Genomic DNA, 17,049 nt, shown 5'->3' with positions numbered 1-17,049 from the left:
TAAATAAATAGAAAATCTGCCAGGTACCAGGGGCTCAAGCCTACAGTCCTTGCTACACAGGAGGTTGAGATCTGAAGACTACAGTTCGAATGAAGGAAAGTCTGTGAACTCCACTAAACTACCAAAAAAGCTAGATGTGGAGCTGTGGTTCAAGTGGTAGAATCCTAGCCTTGAGCAAATAAGATCAGAGACAGCACTCAGATCCCAAGTTCAAGCTGGAGGACTAGCACACACATACTCACACACTCACAAATAAACAAAACCCTTCCAAAACAAGAAAACCCCAAATGTTCATAATGATGTGGAGAAGCTAGAACACCTGTACATTTCTAGTGAAAGGTAAAATGATGTAGCCACTGTAGAAAAGTTTGTCAGTTCCCCAGAAAATCAAACACAGTATTCTCACATGACTTAACAATTCTACTCATAGGTATTAAAAAAAAAGTGTATACAATGTTCACAGCAACACTCTTCACCACAGCTAAAAAGAGAAAACTGAAGTATTCATTCACTAAGATGGACAAAGCAGACTACCCACATAAAGGAATAGTATCCGGCCATAAAGATGAAAGAAGAACTGACACAAGCTATAATGTAGATGAATCTTGAACACATTCTGCTGAGAGAAAAGATAACAGTCACAAAAGATCACACACAACAGCCAGGTGCTTGTAGCTCCTGCCTGTAATCCTAGCTACTCAGGATGCTAAGATCTGAGGATCATGGTTCAAAGCCAGCCCAGGCAGGAAAGTACATGAGACTCTTACCTCCAATTAACTACCAGAAAATCAGAAGGGGTGCTGTGGCTCAAAGTAGTAGAGTGCTAGCCTTGAGCAAAAGAGCTCAAGGACAGTACGCAGGCAGGAACAATAACCAGGCCCTGAGTTCAAGCCCCACAACCAGCAAATAAAAAGATCACATATTTCATGATTCTACATAGAATTGTTAAGATTGGAAAATCCATAGGGATAGCAAGTGGATTAGTTGTAAGTGGCTGAAGGGATGGAAGAAAAGGCAGTACCAAAAAATGAGGTAAGATTTGTTTTTTTGCCAGTCCTGGGGCTTCAAGTCAGGGCCTGAGCACTTTTCTTGGATTTTCTCAATGCTAGAGCTCTACCACTTGACCCACAGCACCACTTCTGGCCTTTTCTGTGTGTGTGTGTGTGGTACTGAAGAATTGAACCCAGGTCTTCATACATGCTAGACAAGCACTCTACCACTAGGCCAAACTCCCAGTTGAGGTAGGAATTTTGGGGGGGGAAGGGGTGTTATCTTTGAATATATTAAGAATTAGTAAATTGTACACTTTACTTCTCCCCTTCCTGTTTGTTCTTTTTAGTTGATACTAGGGTTTGCACTTGGGGCTTCATGCTTATCAGGAGGTGCTCTACTAGTTAAGCTATACTACCAGATATTTTTCACTTTAATTTTCATAATACTGCCAACAGCGAGCCTCAGACAATAATGTTCTATCTACCTATGGCCTCCCACATGGCTAGAACCAGGGGCATGGATCATCATACCAGACTTATTGATTGAAAGGGAGTCGTTTTGCCTAGACTAGTCTCAGAGAAAAGTCCTCTCAATTCTTGCCTTCAAAACAGTTAGAATTATAGATGTGGCATACCATCATTCCTGGCCTTTGAAATATACTTCAAAAGTGTTTAAAGTTACATAACTTATATTTCAATAAAGCCATGTGTACAAAACAAAACAACAACAACAAAAAAGAAGTAAATCTGAGATGAACTACTAAACATGTGAACACAGGCTAAATATCTTCTTCTACAAGACTGAGATAAACGCACAGTGGCAAAATCATAGAAAAAACTAGATTGTCTTGATACATCATTAACCTTTGGTAGACATCACACATATGTCCGTATGTCTGTTCCTATTCAGCTTCTGAGCTCTGGCTTGGCTGAGACTCTAGCTCCTGGACCTGTAACTGTGTGACCTGCCCACACTACTCCTGTTGCCAAATGAAATGATGATATTTCTTGAAAAGGGGCTCCTTTACAACCAGTTAAGAAGTGAATAACATATAGAGTAAGGGTCTCTAGATTCCTGCCCAGAGACTTCCAGTTCCCTTCCTAGAGGCAATTTTCTAGGACTGTTTTTTGCATACACAAGCATGAATATATGGTGTCTTATCTTCCTTTGGCACAAACAACACAAGTCATATGCAGCCTGCACTTTGCTCTTCTCCATTCCTACTGTACCTTGAATGTTTTTGCCCTAAATATCTACAAAGGCTATGTGGAATTCCACCATGTGAATGAACATTTAAGTTATGTATTAAGCAAATTTTCAAACTCACACAGAAAGTAGAGAAAGTCATATAGGGACTCCTTTCATAGCTATCTCTCATCTTTCATTTACATATACAGATGAGTACCAACATTATTTTATTAATACCCCTGTCTACACCTCCCTAAATGGGATAATTCTAAGAGAGATATCAGAACCCATAAAATGTTGGGCTAGGTTTCCTCAAAAGCCTAAACATAAAGCTCCCCTACTGACCCAGCAATTCTGCTACTTGGCATTTACCTAATCATCCAGAAACAAGGACATACTAAATCCACTAGCACAACGATGTTCACTGCAGTACTATTTACCTTAGCAAAGATATGGAACCAACCCAGATGTCCCTCAGTTGATGAGTGGATCAACAAGATGTGGTATTTATACACAATGGAATTCTACGCTGCCATCAGAAAGAAGGACATCACCCCATTTGTAAGGAAATGGAAAGACTTGGAAAAAATCATATTAAGTGAAGTAAGCCAGACTCAAAGGAACATAGGCTCAATGGTTTCCCTCATTTGTATAATTGGTATAAACCTTGGACTTTCCTAGCAGAAGTTTATAATATGGCAAAACCTAGATACATAAGGCCTTATAGGATGAGGCTAAATGAAAGGATCTCCAGGATTAGCCATATAATATATGATTGTTGTTCTTAATGTATTATGTTATTTCTCATCTCTTTTGTAGTCCGTTGATTATTCTCATATTGTTACAATGTCTTACATTGTTGTCTCATATATTGTGTATATGTTTATTTGTTTATTTGAAATAGGATAGGGAAGGGGGGAAAACAAGCTCAGGGGAGAGGTGGGGGGAAAGAAATGGAGACAAAAACATGAGAACGGGTAGCAATGTTTGTGAAATAATACACCTTCTATCTGGCAAATATAACATAACCCTTCTATTAATTACAATAAAAATATATTAAGGAAAAAAATGTTGGGCTGGGAATTTGGCCTAGAGGTAGCCTAGCATGTACAAAGACCCAGGGTTGAATCCCTGGTACCATATACATAGAAAAAGCTGTAAGTGGTGTTGTGGTTCAAGTGGTAGAGCTTTAACCTTGAGAAAGCCCAAGGACAGTGTTTAGGCCCTGAGCTCAAGCCAGGGACTGACTAAATAAATAAATAAGAAACCATAAAATGTCACCAATAAAGAGTTCAGTTTTATGTCTCTTTTAAGATAAACTTAAAATTGCCTCTAAGGAGCCTTCAGAGGGCCAAGAATCATAATTGCTGATGGTTCTTACCATATCTTTCTTTTTTCTTTTACAGTGGATTTCTTTATTTTTTATGTTTTTAATTGTAATTAATAGAAGGGTTACATTATATTCACCAGATAGAAGGTGCATCACTTCACATACACTGATACCCTTTCTCATGTCTTGGTCCTCATTTCCCTCCCCCTACCCCTGCCTCTCATCTTATTTTCCTCCCTTCCCTATCCGACTTCAAAAAAATATATATATATATATCAGATAATCAGGTGAAATACTGTAACAATATGATATAACCAAGGACAGCAAAAGAGATGAGAGATAACATAGTACATTAAGCACAACAGTCACTCATTATATGGCTTTTGTTTCTATGTCCTGGAGGTCCTTTCATCATTCTATATGGCCTTATGTATCTAGATTTTGTTCTATTGTAAATCTCTGCTAGTAGAGCCCAAGGTTTCTACTGATTATGACAAATGAGAGAAACCACTGAGCCTATGTTCCTTTGAGCCTTCTTACCATATCTTTCAATCAAAATTTCCTATTGAATGTCCCTCCTGCCCTCCTCCTTTGTTATTTTTGTAACTGATTTATTGATATAAGGGGACAAAGGTTATTTGTCCCACTGAGTTCCTAACACTGGTTTGCTGAGTCTGTCCCTGTGATTTAGTTTAATAGATTTCTCAGTAGTCTGACATGGTCTATTATGGTCTACGATGTGCAAGTATTTATGGGAAGTAGCCAAGTGCTGTTGGTTCATCCCTGTAATGCTAGCTATTTAGGAGGCTGAGTTCAAAGCCACCCTGGGAAAACAAACCCAAAAGACTATTATCTTCAAGTAGGAAGTAAAAGGCTAGAAGTGAAGGTGTAGCTCAAGTGGTAAAGAGCCAGGCTTGAGCAAAGAAGCCAAGGAAAAGGGAAAATCCCTATTCCATCAGTTCAAGCCCAGTACCGGCATTAAAAATAATGAAATAGAAAATTTTTACAGAAAGACAAATTGATGCAAAGATACTTATAGTTTGGGGGTTCTGTAGCCTTTCTTCCCAGACTTATAGTTATATTTTAAAAGAGGAAAAATTACTGGATCATTCAACAAAATAAGAGAATCTATAAATAATTATTAAAAATGATATTATATAGCCATTAGAACCATATTTTAAATAATATGAAATAATACTCAAAGTTGTTGCTATTATGTTTATGAGCCTTTTAGGATACAGATCATGATAATGGTGATAAAGTCAGCACAATGCTGACTGTGTTTTAAAGGCATTAAAATATTTATTTTGGAGTTTTAAGATTTATATATATAATACACTATATATATTTATATATACATATTTATTTTGGAGTCCTAAGATTATACACACACACACACACACATATATATATATAATGTAAATGCCACACTGTCATCATGCATTGCTTTTATAAGTGGATATTATAATCAACACAAAAGATGTGGCCTCCTGGACTATATCTCTGAACCTGCATCTTTAGCCAGTGCTAGCTTCTCTACGGTTTCAGAACTTGAGTCATGACACTACTTGGACAGCTGAGGAATCTAAAAAGGTAGCTCCCCGGCTGGGCCATGTCTATTTTGAGGTGATTCTTCTGTGAATCCCTGATTAAGAATCACTGGTCATGAACAACCACTTTGGCCTTAGTTTATAGGTTGGGGTGATGTTTGTTGTGGACCCAGGATACAGTTGCTAAGCTATCTGAAGTAAGAGAAGCACCCCACGAATGACTCCCCACCCCAAGAATCCATAGTAATCTGAGTGATGTACTCACTTTCCACTAAGAGGGTCCAACTGCAGGACACCTGGCCCCGGCTATTGGAAGCTGTACAACTGTACTTCCCGCTGTCCTTTGCCCGGGCTCTCAGTAGACAGAGGTAATGGGATCCACCATCTTCATAAATCTCAAGGACACTTGCTTGTCTCCTCATAGGAATGCCTTCCAGGGACCAGGTCACTTCAGGCTTCGGGATTCCTGAAACTGCAGGACCAGGTGAAGAATGAAATTCCCCTGGGAGCACAGTGTGCTTGTAGAGCGAGGTGGCGAGGGTCTCACTGGGAGGGAGGCACTCAGGGGAAGAGAGGGCTCATTTCCCATTGCCAAGCCTGCTTCTTCACCCCAAACTACATTCAGCAAATGTCCTATGACAGAGTCAGGGGCAACGGGGTGGAAGAAGGTAAGGGTGACAGGCTAGGAGAGGAAGGAAAGAGAAGGCCTACTCTGCTTTGTGATGAGAGTGATAATGAGGCTTTCCTTTCATCTAGAGAAGCAAAATTAAAGGACAGGGTCACTGCTTTATCTTACAAGGAACAATGAGTCACTGTTGGGTATTTTTATAGAACAAAGGACTTTTCCAGGCAATTTTTTTCTTTCTTTTTTTTTTTTTATTTGGATGCTGGCTCTGGGACTTAACTCAGGGCCTGGGCAATGTCTGAATTGTTTTTACTCAAAGCCACTTTTGCTCTACCACTTAAGCCACAGTACCAGTTCCAGTTTTTTTGGTAGTTTAATGGAGACAAGAGTCTCATAGACTTTCTTGCCTGAACTAGCTTTGAACTGTGATCCACAGATATCAACCTCCTGAGTAGCTAGAATTATAGCAGCCTGGCTTCTAGGCCTTTTCCTTCCTTCCTTCCTTCCTTCCTTCCTTCCTTCCTTCCTTCCTTCCTTCCTTTCCTTCCCTCCCTCCCTTTCTTATTCCCTCCTTCTTTCTGTAAACTGGAACTGAGGCTCGAATTCTTTTGCTCAAAGCTGGAGCTCTGACACTTGAGTCACACCTCTACTTCAAGCTTTTTTTTCCTGACTAATTGGAGATAAGTTTCATAGACTTTTCTGTCTGGGCTAATTTTGAACTGTGATCCTTATATCTCAATCTCCTGATTGGCTAGGATTACAGGCCTGAGCCACTGGCACCTGGCTTTCTAAACAGTTCTTCCTCAATGGAAGACTGTGAATGTGGTTTCTTGGGGGATCTAGTTCAAGAGGCTGGCTGTATGGGACATGCAGACCAGCTGTGTGCTGAAGGAAAAGAGTGGCCACCAATGGACTGCACTTTGGGAACCAGTATCTTAATCAGCTCTACTTACCCTCACACCTGAACTTGACCACTTCACCTTCAGTGACTTCCTGGCTTTGAGGCTTTCTCTCAAATCTGGGGAACGTTGAATCCCACTGGCTCTCCAATGAAACTTTCCTTATAGCAATCTTACTCATCACTTCTGAATTTCCCAGGCCAGTATACCGGGTAGGGAGGGTAGTTGGATGGAGGGCAGCTGGTCTCTTCCTCTCTTCAGGAGAAAAAGCCATTAAGACTGGTGCTTTCTGTTCTGGCTGCACTTTTGTGGCTTGCAGCATGACGGTGCTGGATGTCTTCTGTAACACAGGGGTCTGCAGTTTCTTTTGGAGTGACTCCCCACAAGGCTCCATCCCAGGCTCCTGCAGGGGCTCTGGTTGGCTGTTTATGGCCCAGGCTGTGGAACCAGCTCTCTGTGGGCTTGAACAGTGCTTATTTCCGGCTGCAGTCTCTAGTATGCTCAGAGTCTGCCCCTTGGACATTCCATTGGCCACTTCCCTCTTGATGTCTGAATTGGAGGCCTTTGCTCCTTTAAAAAATGACCTGTGTGGGGTGAGGGGTGGGAGAAAGAGGAGAAGGAGGGGCAGAATGATCATCTGGTTACTTCAACATTCTTCATCACAGCAGATTCCAGGGATCACAAGAATCCACAGAGGAGGGATGAAAAAGAGCAAAATATATCTTTACAGTTTGCTCAGTGTCCCAGGCAAGAGCACCAGCAGTCAGTTGGCCCTTTCTTGGCCCTATGTATAACACCAAGCCTCATGAATCTATATGTCTCATCTCTCTAGAGTCCCTGAGTTCAAAGCAGTCAAGTGGCATCCTTGATCAATCTTCTAAAAATAGAAATCAAATTATGTCACTTGAAATGCAAGAATTTCCCAATGGCTTTCTAGTCTATTAAGAACAAATCTGAGCATCATGAGATGCCCCTAAGCGAGCTCCAGTTGCCTCTTGCCCCTCACAAGAAGTGGCCCTGCTGCCCATCAGGTGTAGCCACACCAGGGTTCTTCGCGGGGGTGGGGGGAAGTGCACGGTCTTCACAGGCCCACTTCTCATCTTGTGCTTTATATATGCTGTTCTCTGTTTGGAATGTGTTCTCCAGGAGATTTTCTTTCCCTGCTAAAATTACCCTTTACAGGTCTTAGCTCACAAACCAGCTATCAGAAAAGGGGTCTTCTATACTGCAATCCAAATTAGCGTCTGTCATTCTTTCTCATAAAGGAATCCAAGTTGTAATTGCATGTTCAGTACAGTAGGTTATTAGCTCAGCCTGGATACTCAATGTCTACTCTCCGTCATACAAAGGAAAGGAGGTCCTCCTGACAATGGGCTGAATGAGTGGATGGTTTGTGGCTTGGGATAGCTATAAAGCCATCTTAAGCATGGTTAATTTGGGAAGATATTTTGAGGATGCTGAGAAAGATGATGTCATTAAGTATGCAAGAGTCATGCAGGCCAACAAGTATAGAGCTGGTTAACTTGTAATAACAGGAGAACAAAGCAAAGCATCTCAGATAAAACAACCCCTTCCCCTCAACCATCAACTCATCATTCCTATATGATGGTTTGAAATTCAGGATTTCTAGATTGCATCCTTCTAAATTCTGTGAAGAATATTTCAAGACAAAAAAGATAACAATCACAAAGCCTAGACATACCTACTGGTGTTGTCCAAACCTAAAAGGGGGAAGAAGAAAAATGCAGTTAGTAGAATGTTCTATGCCAATATAAAAAATGATAAGACATCAACTCTTTCCTTTAATACAGCCTTTATGTTCTTAGCATATCACTTCTGTGTCTCCCCTCTCACCTCCTCACTGCTATTAGCCTCCTTGATTCTGGGCTTTGGTTAGCCTGAAAATTTCCCCCCCAGGACTGGTGAGTACTCTTCAAGCTTCCAGGGCTGTCCTTCCCTGAACCTTCTCTAAGTAGAGGCAAAAAAAATTGATGGAGGGACAGCTGAACAAACAAGTCTATCAACTGAAACTGTCAGACTCTTAACTGTCAGACTTTTAACTTACCCATGGCTCCCAAAAACAAACCCCCAGGATGACATTTTCCAAAAAGAAATGTATTTTTTCCTGACATGTAACTGTAACCCCTCTGTATATCATAACTTGTACAATAACAATATTTTTTTAAAAAAACAGACCTCCCCCAGTTAGTGTATATTTCTGACAAATACAGCCTTTCAAAACATACAGGAAAATATAGCTTATTCCATTGTTCCAAGAGAAAAGCATACAATATATTCTCTTCCAAGTTTCTTCTTTTTCAAATTTTATCATGAAAAATCCCAAAATATACAAAGTAGAGAGAATGGTATTACAAACTGCAAAAGTTATCAGCACGATTAAGGAAAGAGCAACATTTTCCCACTCCTCTCTGCTACCTTCTGTCTTATTTGTTTTTGAGAGCATAAAATAAATCTCAGCCAACATGTCATTTTGTCATTAATATATTAGAAAGGAACAATTTTGAAGTTCAAGACTAGGGAAATAAGTAAATGAAGACTGGCTAAAACATAGCTCCACATGTCTGACCTATGTTTCTGATCCATAGGGAGACTCTAAAGCAGGAGGCAGTTACTTGTTTTAATGGTGTCCAGTGGAACAGAAAACACCTGCATGTACCACATATAGAACAAGTCAGGATTATCTCATGAACCAGGACTCAATTAAATATCTTTATGTGTACACTATGTTCTAGGGTACAGGGGAAAAAGTTTCTTTCTGTATATTGTACAGAATAAGCTGAAAATAGTACAGGGAATGAGGAGAGTCAGTTCCTAAGAAAAGAAGAAGTTAAAGAAAAAAATCATATAAGGAAAGACAAGAAGGGGTAGAAAGGATGAATCAAGCCTAAATTTATGTCTGTGACTAGTGAAATCTATGACCACTAGGTAGGTGTTGTGTCCCATGAAGTCCTTTCCCCATCTATAGCTCCAGCTTCCCCAGGCTGTAAGCAAGCGAACTGTAAGGAGGGACTTGTTCAGAGGCACGGCTGAGGCTGAAGCAAGGAAGAGTCAGTGGTGAAGAAGAGTGGTGCTGATCTGTCCAGTCTGTTGAGAAGCAACATGGTGTTCTGAATAGAATGAATCACACTGAGAGAACATCTGATTTGAAGGACAGAGTGGACAGCAAATAAATTTTAAGCAATAGTGATGATAAGATTTTTGTAGTGTCTATTCTTCAAACAGACAATTAGAGAAAAAAATTTTAAGGCAAAGACTTAAAGTGATGGAGGAACACAGATGTAGAAGACAGCTGGCTTAGCTCCTAGGATCTTTCTAGGACCCAGTACATGCTACAGGCACATCCCCCTTTCTTCTTGTTAAAGGTCTCATATCTGGGGGAAGGCCCAGGCATGTAAGTGTGCCATGTGTATACACACACTGATGTACAATGCATGAGCATCCTCTAACAGGCTCATGACACCAGACAACATGTCCCTCTGTACCAGTCCCCAGCCCCATACCTTGGATGGAGAGCTCTGCCGACATGGAGGCCTTCCCAGAGCCGTTTACTACCATGCAGGTATACATGCCCACATCATCATGGGTGACATTATGGATCTCCAGGACTTGAACCCCATTCTTCTCAGATATAGACACTCGGGCACTTGGCTGCAATGGGATGTTTTCCTGTGGATGTTAATAAGGAAGTGTGGTCACGGAAGTTTGTTGGCCATTTGTCACTATTATTCTGCCTCTTGTGAAACAGACACTAGGGCCTGGACACACAGAGGACAATCTTGAGACCATCCAAACATCTGCCTTGAGATCAATGTACCTACTGTAGAATTGGGTCCAGCTTAGAACAGATGCATGGAAACTATTTCAAAAAGACCCAAACTGTTTTGGAGGAAGAGATATAGGAAGGAATATTAGATTTGGGGTTTCTTTTTTTTTACTTATTTTTCTTTTCTTTTCTTTTTCTTTTGTTTTGGTCATGGGGTTTGAACTCGGGGCCTGGGCACAAGGCTGAAATGGTAGGCTAGCACTCTACCACTTTGAGCCACAGTGCCACTTCCAATTTTCTGGTGGTTAACAGGAGATAAGAGTTTATCAGACTTTCCTGCCCTGGCTGGCTTTGAACTGCTATCAGGATCTCAGCCTCCTGAGTAGCTAGGATTACAGACATTGGTGAGTGTGAGTCTTACAAGGACACTGTGATCTGAGAAGCAGAGGGAAAGTGTACAAATAAAGGCAAGGACAAACATGGCTATTAAACCATCAGAGAACCCTTGAGAACTTTGGGTTGAAACACAAGGAACTGACAAGAAAGACAGACTTCCTCTTGTCCAAGGTTCTAACCCCAAACTCTTTAAGATTTCCTAGTCTGGATCAGAGTCAGAACAGACAAAAATCTTACCTTGAGCCAGGTGACCTGTGGTGGGGGCCGGCCAGTGATTTTGCAAGAGAATCGCCCCATCTGTCCTTCTTTGACCACTGCTCTGCCCAGTTTTGTTGCAAACTTTGGTGGGCACTCACCCCAGATGCTAGGACGGGTTTCCATGGCTGGTGCTGAAAATCTGTTTCTGGGAAGAAATCAGCAGAGAAGCCTAAACAAAGCAGCAATTCAATCCTCCTCCCTTGACCCACCCAAGTCATCTCAGTCATGGTCAGAAACCAGTCAAAGGCCAACACTAAGCCTCTGACATTTTCTCCTGTGCCCCCCACCCCTGAAAATTATGTGGCACCAAAATTTATACTTCCAGGGCAAACAGTCATACTTCATTTACTAGTCACCTTTGTAATTAGGAATATCTGATTTCTCCTGGGCTCTGGCCTACCCCCAAAGTCTAGGTTTTGGGCCATAGAGCATGAGCCCAAATGTTGCCTGCAACCTCCAGGGCTGACTTATGGAGGCCTCCTACAAGTTTCTCCACATTCTTCCTTGCCTATTTGCTGGCTAGATGCAAAGGCCTCTCAGGAAATGGAGCTACACACCAGAGGAAGCTTGAGCTGCTGGAAGAGAATGTGGAAGGCGCTCATCTGTCCAAGAACATTTGCACTGAACTCTCCTTCCCTGAGAAGTCAACTCCCTGTGTCAAGTCACTGCAATAGGGGCTTTTTTAGTATAGCAGCTACTGTCACTTGTTTTTCCTAGGTCTGCTCATACACATCTTCTAGCCATTGCTTTGACAGTCTCTGCAGGCAATAGGCAGGGTCTCCTATTTCCTTTGAATTTAGCAGCTGAGCCAAGGGCTACCTGCAGTGCAGCCAGGTCAGCAGGTACCATGGGCAAGATCCATACCATCCCTCTAGGTGCTCACTCTTCAGTTATTACAACCAGGATGTCTATGAAGGCTCCCTCCCTCCACCTCTCTAGGTCAAGACAATAGGCAAGCCAATCCAATCCTGATTCTGGCTTGCCTATTCCTGAACTTACCCCAAGGTTTTGGAAATAACAGGCTGACCATACTTCTTCACAGAACTCTCTGCAAACATGAAACAGAAATAAGGCTGAAGAGTGAGGTGTAAGCCATTCATATGGAACAATGAAAGGGAAGAGGATTCACCAAGGGGACAATGGTGGTGATGATTATGCCTGACAAGCATATGCTGAGTCACTCTGGGTACCCTGACCAGGCACTTTATGCACATTATTATGTAAATTTCTTGCAGTAATTTAGTTAAACTGAAACTACACCAGATCCAGACAAGTTAAATCACATGTGCAAGGACAGATCCAGGAAGAGTCATGGATTTCACCAGAGTACTGGATTCTGGTAGACTTGACTGATCTGTTGGGTTGTGAGGTGTCACACCAGATCTGCCAATGTGGTTATTAGCTTCAGTGGTCTAGGACCTCTCCAGAACACCATCCAGTTCAAGGGAGGAGAAAAGGAGAGAGAGAGAAGAAGGAAGGGAATGAAGGAGGGAAGAAGAGAGGAAGGAAGAAGAGAGGGAGATGCCTGGGTACTATTCTGACCACATCTAGGCAGGACAGACCCAACCATGGAACTGGCACTTCCGCAAGTCTCCGGTGCTGCCTTGCCAGGCACCTCTGAGTCCTGGGCAGAGCCCTGTTATGCTTGGCATTGTCAGTTCTAGGTGAGAAGTTTCTATACTAGTTGCTGCCTGCCCTGGGTGAGTTGCTGACCATGCTGGGCAGGAAGCAATTAAATGCCAAATCCAGAGAGACAGCTGAGGTTAGTGGCTTTTTATCTAACTACAACTAGGGAGGAAGAATTAGTAATATGGCCAGGAGTGGTTTCTTCTTGTTTTATTTGTTTGTTTAAACACAGGGAGGGGGAAGAGAAAAAGGAGGAGGAGGAGGAGGAGGTGTTTTTAAGTGAATGATCACCCTGGAAGTTGTTTGACACAAGCAAAAAATGTGTATAAGATGTGCACCCCCTGAGGTGGGCATGGAAAAGTAGAATCATACTGAGATATGGCAGGAACTTGCTAGGTGTTTACTGGAAAGGGTGGGTTTCCTTAAATTCTCACAGGATCACATTGTATGTCTTCATCAGAGCACAGAATGTTGGAGGAAGATTGTGGCTGGGCATTTCCTCAGTCACATACAGTTTAACTTTATATCAGATCTTTAGGAGAAATGATTAGTGGTAAACACTCATATCACATTTAAGTTGTGGCTGGTGATTACTACACAGACATTTCTGTTTAATGTCTCCACTTAGTGAGCCGCATCCTAGCTTCCTTCCCTAATGCAGTTTGGTTCTTATCATCCAACTCTCTGTTAAAGAAATTCTAAATGGATAAAAGAAGATTCTTATTCTAGTAGGACCTAAATCATATGGTCAGTCAAACTGATAGACTTTCACATACTCTTGAGGAAGTGGAGACTATTCAATTCTCCTGAAAGAATCTGAGCCAGTAAATATCATAAGCTGGAAGAATTTTCTTTTCTCCAGCTGACACCCTTTTTTCTATGATTCTGCAGGAAGGAGACGATGCTAAAAAAGCAAAAAGAACATTTATAGAGCTTTGCATTTTGGTTTTATTTGTAATAAAACCAAAACTAGAAATAGTGCAGATGTAGGAGAATAAGCAGTTAAGTAGAATGTACAATTACACTCATTCTGCCATTGCATTACATAAAAAAATATATGAAACAAAGCCCAGCACTAGTAGCTCATGCCTGTAATTCCAGTTACTCAGAGGGATGAGATCTGAAGATGGAGGTTCAAGATCAGAAAAGGTGGACAAATCTGAAAGACTCTTATCTTCAATGAACCAACAAAAAAAGCCAGAAGTGAAGGCGTGACTCAAGCCTTAGATCAGCCTTGGCACTGGAAAAAGCCAAGCAAGAGCATGAAGCCCTGAACTCAACCCCTAGTACTAGTATAAAATAAGTAAAAACAGATGAAAAAGAGCTGGCTAACACTTGCTTACACCTATAATTCTAGCTATCTAAGAGGCTGAGATTGGAGGATCATGGTTTGAAGCCAATCCGGGCAAGACAGTTTATATTATCTCCGATTAACTACCAAAAAAAGGCTTAAGTAGAGCTATGGCTCAAGTGGTAGAGGATAGCCTTGAGCAAAAAGCTCGGGACATGTCCAAGTCCTGAGTTCAAACCCCATGACTGGAACAGACAAAGCGGGGTAGGGGAGGGAGGCTCAGTGGAGACCAATTACTAAGACCCTTGGTTTGACCCAACATACTGCAAAACAATTTTTCAAAAAATAGATGAAATAGGCTAGGATCCTTGCCACTCCATGGAGCACCAACTTGACCATCGTCTTGCCTAATCCAACAGCTGATCTTCTGTCCTACCTCACTCAAAAGGCCAGTAGCATTTTATATAGGGCAATCCTTCCACATGCTTTCACATAGATGCTCCTGTGTTGACCTAACTGCTCTCTTCTGCTTTCTTCCCCATGCAGCCCCTGCATGCTGAGTGGATCCCTTCCCAGTTTTACCTCCTCTCTCCCAGGAGGTCTCAGGCAGTCCTTCATCTTTGAACACCATACGAGGTTGGTGGCCTCATGCCATGTCTCCACCCAGAATTTCTATTCTCATATCAGATGCATCCAGAACAGCCCCAGAACACTGTACATATTCAAAACTTCATCATATAAATGAATTTTATGAAGAAAAAAGAGGGATATGTCGATATGATTTAGGAAAGTTGTTATATACCACATGTTAGTAGTGGTGATTGTTGACAGGTGGCAAGACTCTCAGTTATTTTATTCAGCTATATTTTCTAAAACTTATAAATACAGCAGTAGAGAAAAAGTGAAACAAAATACAATCTAGTAACATTTAAGTTAGAGGGTCAATGTGATTGCTCCTGCAGGCTCTTTGTAACAGCTTGATTCACATACTCAACCACTAGTGATCTCACCTAGTGCACAACTCATTGTATTTACAATGCTGCTGCATAGCTAATTTCATCTTAGAGAAGTACAGTAAGGGAAGGAAACTAGCCACAAAGGCTCATATCTTATTTAAATATGATAGGAAATGTCCAGTAAAAGTAAATCATGGAGAAAGGAGGTAGAAATAGTCTCTAGGGCCTAGGAGAGTAAGCAACAGGGAGAGAAAATTCACCAGGTATGAGAAAGTTCTAGAATTAGACAGTAATCATTGTATAATATTGTGAATCACTTAATGACTGAAATGTACATCTTACAATGATAACAAGGAGCAGAATGTAGTTGTAATAGTACAAGGGGAATGCAGCAGGAGGGTTTTTAAGTCCCAGGTCAGACTTGGCTACATAGTGAATTCCAGACCAGATGAGGCTACATAATGAAGCCTTCACTCAAAAAAAGTCAAAACCAACGAAATTGAAAGCGAAGGCTCCTTGCCAAACTCATTCTACGAAGCCACCACAACACTCATCCCAAAACCAGACAGGGACTCATGAAAGAAAGGTAACTATAGACCCATTTCTTTGATGAATATTGATACAAAACTTCTCAACAAAATACTGGCCAATTGTCTTCAGCAACTCATCAAAAAAATTATAAATTATGATCAAACAGGATTCATCACAGGGATGTAAAGCTGGTTCAATGCACGCTAGTCAATTAATATAATTTATCACATCAACAGGAGCAAGGACAAGAATCACATGATTGTCTCAACAGAGGCAGAAAAGGCATTTGACAAGATACAACACCCCTTTATGCTAAAAGCTCTGGAAAAACTAAGAATCCATGGAACATTCCTAAGTATAATAAAGGCCATGTATGACAAACCCGCAACGCTCCTGGATTGGAAGAATCAACATTGTGAAAATGACAATCTTGTTAAGGGCTATCTACAAATTCAATGCAATATCCATCAATATCCCAATGTCATTCTTTAAAGAAATAGAAGAGGCAATCCAAAATTTCATATGGACTAATAAAAGATCCTGTATAGCAAAAACAATCCTTAGCAGAAAGAACAGCGCTGGAGGAATTTCAATACCAAACTTTAGACTCTGTTACAGAACTATAATTATCAAAACAGCTTGGAATTGGCACAAGAACAGGCCTGAAGACCAATGGAATAGAAGTGAGGACTCAAATATTAAACCACAGACCTATGGCCACCTAATCTTTGACAAGGGACCCAAAAAAAAATAGAATGGAAGAAAGACAGCCTCTTCAACAAGTGGTGCTGGCAGAACTGGTTAAGGACCTGCAGAAAACTAAAGTTGGATCCTTCTTTGTCACCCTGCACTAGAATTAACTCCAAATGGATCAAAGACCTCGAGGTAAAAGCCGACACACTGAAAACTTTACAGGAAGGAATAGGAGATACACTAGGCCTCCTTGGCATAGATTGAAACTTTCTTAATAAGGACCAAGAATCACAACAAATCAGAGAAAGGCTGGATAAGTGGGACTGCATTAAACTGCAGAGCTTTTGTATGGCAAAGGACATAGCTAGCAAATTAATTAGGAAGCCTACAGAATGGGAGAAAATCTTCACTAACCATACAATGGACAAAGGCCTCATATCTAAAATATATCAACAGCTCAAAAAATTGAATCACTCCAAAACTAATCTCCAAAGAAACAACCATCCCATTAAAAGATGGGCCAAAGACTTAAAGGGAGACTTCTCTGAAGAAGAAATAAGAATGGCCTATAGACACATGAAGAAATGCTCGACATCTCTGGCCATAAAAGAAATGCAAATCAAAACAACTCTGAGATTCCACCTCACTCCAGTTAGAATTGCTATAATCAAGAAATCCAACAACAACAGATGCTGGCGGGAATGTGGCCAGGAGTGTAAACTAATTCAATCACTACAGAAAGCAGTATGGAAGTTCCTCAAAAGACTAAACATAGAGCTCCCCTATGAACCAGCAATTCCACTACTTGGCATTCACCCAATCATCCAGAAACAAGGACACAGTAAATCCACTAGCACAACAATGTTCATTGCAGCACTATTTACCATAGCAAAGATATGGAACCAACCCAGATGCCCCTCAGTAGATAA

The 17,049-nt window shown here is 41.2% G+C and overlaps 1 protein-coding gene across 3 annotated transcripts in view; it reads right to left on the bottom strand.

The window, feature by feature from the left end:
• The window catches only part of Mylk (myosin light chain kinase), a 202,635-nt gene that overhangs the window by 117,818 nt on the left and 67,768 nt on the right, over window positions 1-17,049 (bottom strand). For all 3 annotated transcript variants that reach the window (XM_090345269.1, XM_090345261.1, XM_090345252.1), the window contains 6 exons: window positions 12,023-12,071; window positions 11,003-11,168; window positions 10,107-10,272; window positions 8,288-8,306; window positions 6,640-7,169; window positions 5,327-5,533 (listed from right to left, as the gene is read on the bottom strand). In XM_090345269.1, coding sequence (XP_090201395.1) covers window positions 5,327-5,533; window positions 6,640-7,169; window positions 8,288-8,306; window positions 10,107-10,272; window positions 11,003-11,168; window positions 12,023-12,071 — 1,137 coding nt within the window. The remainder of the gene's footprint in view (window positions 1-5,326; window positions 5,534-6,639; window positions 7,170-8,287; window positions 8,307-10,106; window positions 10,273-11,002; window positions 11,169-12,022; window positions 12,072-17,049) is intronic.

Source organism: Megascapheus bottae, chromosome 1 (genome assembly GCF_031878675.1).
Source record: "Megascapheus bottae isolate mThoBot1 chromosome 1, mThoBot2.hap1, whole genome shotgun sequence".
In the NCBI taxonomy this organism is placed as follows: domain Eukaryota; kingdom Metazoa; phylum Chordata; class Mammalia; order Rodentia; family Geomyidae; genus Megascapheus; species Megascapheus bottae.
The sequence above is the reverse complement of the archived record's forward strand: the minus strand, read 5'-3'. Positions and strand labels throughout refer to the sequence as shown.